Source organism: Delphinus delphis, chromosome 7, assembly GCF_949987515.2.
Source record: "Delphinus delphis chromosome 7, mDelDel1.2, whole genome shotgun sequence".
NCBI lineage: Eukaryota > Metazoa > Chordata > Mammalia > Artiodactyla > Delphinidae > Delphinus > Delphinus delphis.
Genome location: NC_082689.1, coordinates 69,958,443 through 69,964,442, shown reverse-complemented (window position 1 = coordinate 69,964,442; position 6,000 = coordinate 69,958,443). Strand labels below are relative to the sequence as shown.

Sequence of the window (6,000 nt, the reverse complement as noted above, 5' to 3'; positions counted from 1 at the left end):
CACTTTATCTTTGATAAAGGAGGCAAGAATATACAATGGAAAAAAGTGGTACTGGGAAAACTGGACAGCTACATGTAAAAGAATGAGATTAGATCACTTCCTAACACCGTACACAAAAATAAACTCAAAGTGGATTAAAGACCTAAATGTAAGGCTAGACACTATCAAACTGTTAGAGGAAAACATAGGCAGAACACTCTCTGACATAAATCACAGCAAGATCCTTTTTGCCCCACCTCCTAGGGAAATGGAAATAAAAACAAAAATAAACAAATGGGATGTAAAGAAACTTCAAAGCTTTTGCACAGCAAAGGAAACCATAAACAAGACAAAAAGACAACCCTCAGAATGGGAGAAAATATTTGCAAATGAAGCAACTGACAAAGGATTAATCTCCAAAATATACAAGCAGCTCATGAAGCTCAATGTCAAAAAAACAAACAACCCAAACCAAAAATGGGCAGAAGACCTAAATAGACATTTCTCCAAAGGAGATATACAGATTGCCAACAAACACATGAAAGGATGCTCAACATCACTAATCATTAGAGAAATGCAAGTCAAAACTACAATGAGGTATTACCTCACACCAGTCAGAATGGCCATTGTCAAAAACTCTACAAACAATAAATGCTGGAGAGGGTGTGGAGAAAAGGGAACCCTCTTTCACTGTTGGTGGGAATGTAAATTGATTTAGCCACTATGGAGAACAATATGGAGGGTCCTTAAAAATCTACAAATAGAACTACCATATGACCCAGCAATCCCACTACTGGGCACATACCCTGAGAAAACCATAATTCAAAAAGAGTCATGTACCAAAATGTTCATTGCAGCTCTATTTACAATAGCCAGGACATGGAAGCAACCTAAGTGTCCATCGACAGATGAATGGGTAAAGAACATGTGGCATATATGTACAATGGAATATTACTCAGCCATAAAAAGAAACGAAATTGAGTTATTTATAGTGAAGTGGATGGACCTAGAGACTGTCATACAGAGTGAAGTAAGTCAGAAAGAGAAAAACTAATATCGTATGCTAACGCATACATATGGAATCTAAAAAAAAAAAAGGTTCTGATGAACCTGGTGGCAGGACAGGAATAAAAACGCAGATGTAGAGAATGGACTTGAGGACACGGGGAGGGGGAAGGGTAAGCTGGGACGAAGTGAGAGAGTGGCATGGACATATACACACTACCAAATGTAAAACAGATAGCTAGTGGGAAGCAGCCGCATAGCACAGGGAGATCAACTTGGTGCTTTGTGACCACCTAGAGGGGTGGGATAGGGAGGGTGGGAGGGAGACGCAAGAGGGAGGAGATATGTATACATATAGCTGATTCACTTTGTTATACAGCAGCAACTAACACACCATTGTAAAGCAATTATACTCCAATAAAGAAGTTAAAAAAAAATTCTGTAGTATCTTGATCGTTGCTACTCTCAAAATACTTTTCTTTCCCTGTTATTTTTGTTGCGAAATTGTAGAAAAATATATTTTATTTGTAACAGTGTGTGACTTATCTAAGTTTCTCACAATTAAAATATTGAAAGTATCTGTGTGCCGAATTCTTATTGTCAACAATGACTTAAATGCTGATTTTTTTTTTGTTAGTGCATAGTTCAGTCTCACTAAGACATATCAATTTTGATGTCATCTCATGTGTCTTTAAACACCCCAGGTACTCAGAGCAGTATACCTAGTAAGCCTATTGACGTCGTCTTGTTTGAATTTTGTCTCCTATGGGTTTCTGGGAATAAAGTGAATTGTCTCAAAGTGTCAAAATCTGGCTGAGCTGGTTGGAGTCCACGTTGGACTAGTCTATATAAGAGGTTAGCATCTTATGAGAGATTCTTAGTGTCCATCAGACTTGCAGCATTGCAGACTGTACTTTATACAAGTAGCCAGGTGTGGGCAGTGATACCGGGCTTGGGAAATCTCTCTTACCGGCCCAGGGATCCAAAGCGTTCAGTGCAAAACCTGGCCAGCCGCCCGAGTGAGTAGGAGCCATGTGACTCTGGTGAGCTGGAGTGTGCAATTGCCTCCTGCTTCAGAGCTACCTGATCCGAATACTAAGCAGAGCGAGTGCCGGGCTGAGTGTAAGGTACTGAAGACACTGCAGAGAAAGGTGCTTATTCCAGAGGCATTACAAAGCATGGAGATTAAAGACCAGGGAGCCCAAATGGAGCCGCTGCTGCCTACGGTAAGAGACAACCTGCTGTCACGTAGATTAACAGCGTTTGCAGCGAAACCTGTCAGGCAAGTGGTCTGCTAGCCAGGTTCAGCGAGTGTACTTTTGGGGTGGTGGATAGCTCCCACGACATACGGACAGGGGTCTCCTCCCATCTCGGGTGACTGAAATGCATAACGCAAAGCACATGATTTTTTTCCCCCTTCTCAATATGGATGCACTACCATGATGAAATGTCTCATGTTTGCTGCTGTTTGAAGAGAGGGCTAGGTTTAGCAGCAGGGACAGCTGTGTGTCTCTTTCCCTGTCTGTTACTGCCTGTCTCTCTGTTGGGCTATGCAGTCAAGCCCCTGCAAAGAAGCCCCCTTTTTATCATGTTTCTTCTGTGGTAAATTTCCTCCCCGTGCCTCATCCCCCTGACAGTGAGGTAAGGGAATCTGCTGCTGTTGCAGCTCTAGAGATTTAGTCTCTGCAGAAACCAGGGGAAAGGAGAACTGAAGGACCATTTGTGTGTGTGTGTGTGTGTGTGTGTGTGTGTGTGTGTGTGTGTGTGTGCTGTCAGTTTCTCTCAAAGGGAAATGTTGTCATGGCTCACGTACAAAGAAGGTATGTATTTTGGGGGGCAGGGACACAATTCAGTTTTGAATATCTGAAATGTTCCTGAACTGTCATTTAGAAATAGCCTGTTTATCTCTGGGTCATAAGCTGCCTCCCTAGATCTAGGGTGAGTTCTTGGGCGAGTAGTTGATTTGCCTCTCCTCTCCACAATCTCTGACTGGCTCACAGACTTTGTAGTTCTTCAGACACATCCTTTCTCAGCCTAGAGCAGCTGATGTTGCTGTATTCATGGAAAAAAAGAAAACAACAACAACAACATTTTCTTGATGCAAAAGAGATGCCACACGCTAGCTTCCAGCCATCTATCAGCGCTGTCACAGCTCAGGACAGCAGAAATCTCCTCCCTGCACCAAACCAGGCCAAGGGGCTGTTCTCAGCTCTCTGTTACTCAGGTTGGTGACCCACCTTGCAGACTAGAGACTGGTGGCAAGCTGTCCGTTTCTGAGTCCATTGCTAGGCTTTGAACACATCTTTCAATCAAATCATTCCCCAGGGGGTGTGAGCAAATTCTGGGCCACAGTATTTTTAGGGCCTTACCTCTCCTGCCGGGCTCAAAATCTGTAAAAGATTCCAGTTCGCGTCCCGGAATTGGCTGTGGCTACTGAGCATGCCCAGTTCTCCTCAGGACGCCAGTCTTGGGCAGGGAGGGAAGCAGGGAGATGAGAATAATGCAGGAGTCACCACCAAGAATGGAGCCTAAATAAAAGGCAGGGGCAGTGTCAGAGAGGGGGAAAAAAGGAAAGCATGCCACTTAGCTTGCCTGCTTAAAAGTAGAGACATTTCTTTACAGATCAAAGTGGAGTTATTTTACAAAAATGAGACTAAAAGATTTGTCTGTATTCCCAAACTTGAATAGAAACATAAATTAGGATTCTGTGGGTACTCAGAATAAAGAGTGTCAAGAATGTCAGAGTATTATTGTACCCTAGATGAGAGAGAGGAACTACATACACAGGAATTGGGGAATGGAGATTTAAGGAAGATTAAGATATAAGAAAAAACTCATTTTTATGGGGAAGGGGTTTGGAAGTTGTCCTAGAAAAGCAGGCTGAAGTCAGTTTGATGTGGCATATGAATTGCCCCTTGTGGGGAATATTTAAAGGGTTTAGGACCAAATGAGGATTAACTGGAAAGATTTAGAAGATGATGACATTATTGGGCTAGATGGGCAATCAGTTTGTGGCTTAAAAGAGTAGAGAAAATACAAGTTTGGCTGGAAAAGAAGGTCTGCAGTAAGTTGGATGGACATTTTTGAAGAGTCAAAAGTGTGCAATTCATGTGGACAATGGCCAGCACAAAATAATTACATAGTTTAATGGCAAGAGAGAATCATGTTAGCAGTTCATTATAAGGAAAATAAACCTGAGAGGCTAGAAAGGTTGTTGAATTAGTGGCTTATTTTTATACTTGTATAGTATTTTCAACTCCCTCAATTGCTTTTATGGCCTTTTTTTTTCCCCTCAAAAAAATCATGTTGAGTAAAGCAGATTTTATTGTCTTAATTTTCAGTATAAGGAATGGAGGCACAGGGAGTTTGAATAACATGTCTAAGTGATGAAGCCAGAACTACAATATAGGTCTTTTAAAACTAGTTCAGAAAAAAAAGCAGTATTTTTTTAACATTGCATTATTAACCAGGCCTATCATAATCAGATCCTCGGCTGGAGTTTCTATTCTTGGAAGAGAAAGGAAGAAATAGTTTAGGGGTCTTTTTTAGAAAATTAATCAGATGACTTTGCAAGTAATAATGTGAAAGGCGCTATGGCATAATATTTTAAAACAAAGTCTTGTAGGTTCCAGCACTGCTGTTTACATGCTGTATAGTCTTGGGTGGGTGATTAAGCCTTAGTTTCTTCAGCTGAAAAATGGGAAGGAGATGGTACTTATCTCTTGTGTTTTGTGATGAGTAAATAAAATAATCTATGGGAAGTAGCTGGTATTTAGTAAGTTCTCAATAAAGTTAGCTGCTGTTTTAATTGTTGATGGAAATACAGGCATTGAGATAAATTCTAAGTTTCAGGCTTTTATGAAAGATGGCTTATCAGTACTATTTGCTAAGAAGGAAAAGTGGGGAAATGGAACACTGGAAAACACTGTACAGTGGAGGTGGAAGGTGGGATTAATTATAGCTATGGAAACTTTGTAGTATGGTTGGAAAGCCATTTAGAAAGGCATTAAAAACCAAGATTAGATATGGGGCAGAAGCAGTCAGAGGTAGGTAAATAGAGGAGTAAGAGAGAAATAAAAATTATAAGAATGGATAAGTATGCCAAGTGAGTGAATGTATTAATCCTGACCTAAGTGGTAGGGTGGAATAGATTCCTTTTAAGCCTCCAATGTTTACCTTAATTTAGTATACCTAAGGTACATCTTAAGAGTTTGTGTGAAGGAGGCGCTGACATGTTCCTTTTTCTCTCAGTCCTTTTTAGGGAGCTTTGGAGATTATTTTCTTTTGCTGGACAAGGCCTCATTGCATCTGTAGGCCCTAATCACTCTAAGGGTTAGGACATTCAATTCTTCTAGGCTCAGAGTACAGCCTGGTAGCACCTAACTGTTCTGTCTGAAGCAATGGAACAAGCAAGGTTCAGAAGATTCATTCACTTATTAAATGCCTGCTGTTGGCCAAACATGTTCTTGGTGATGGGGTTACAGCAATGAATAAGACAGAGAAAAGCCCTGTCCACATGGACCTCACAATCTAGCTAATCTAGAGATAGGGGTCCATTTAACTCTTTGAGAGACTGCTATTTTCTCTTCAGATATTTAATCATTGTTATAAGCTCTTTGAGATGGGTATATATGGAGACTATATGTAATAGTAATGATGGTGACATCCTTACATCCTTTAGAACTCAAATATATTTAATTAAAAAAATTTTTGGCAAAAAAAAAAAAAAGAACTCAAATAGTCAGAGAGCATGGCCAGAAAAATAATCACACTTCCAATGTGTCATTTCTTTCTAACCTTGGAATGAGTTGTTTCAGAAGTCTAAACTGGGTATAGATAGACTACAGTGCATTGCAAGGTGCTTCAAGTGAATGGAGACATGTGGGTGCCACTCTCAACCCCTTTCTCTATGTAGAGAAGCTGCCACTCTTCCCTTCTCATATCTCATAGGATACATGACACTTGATCATTTGGCTTTCTGTGAAGATACTACTTTCAATCTGTATAGTAAATAGT

At 40.5% G+C, this 6,000-nt stretch overlaps 1 protein-coding gene across 1 annotated transcript in view; it reads left to right on the top strand.

The window, feature by feature from the left end:
* The first annotated feature begins 2,107 nt into the window (after window positions 1–2,107).
* Window positions 2,108–6,000, top strand: part of SLC4A10 (solute carrier family 4 member 10) — a 317,528-nt gene continuing 313,635 nt past the window's right edge. The window contains exon 1 of the mRNA XM_060016683.1: window positions 2,108–2,210. Coding sequence (XP_059872666.1) covers window positions 2,163–2,210 — 48 coding nt within the window. The 5' untranslated portion in view covers window positions 2,108–2,162. The remainder of the gene's footprint in view (window positions 2,211–6,000) is intronic.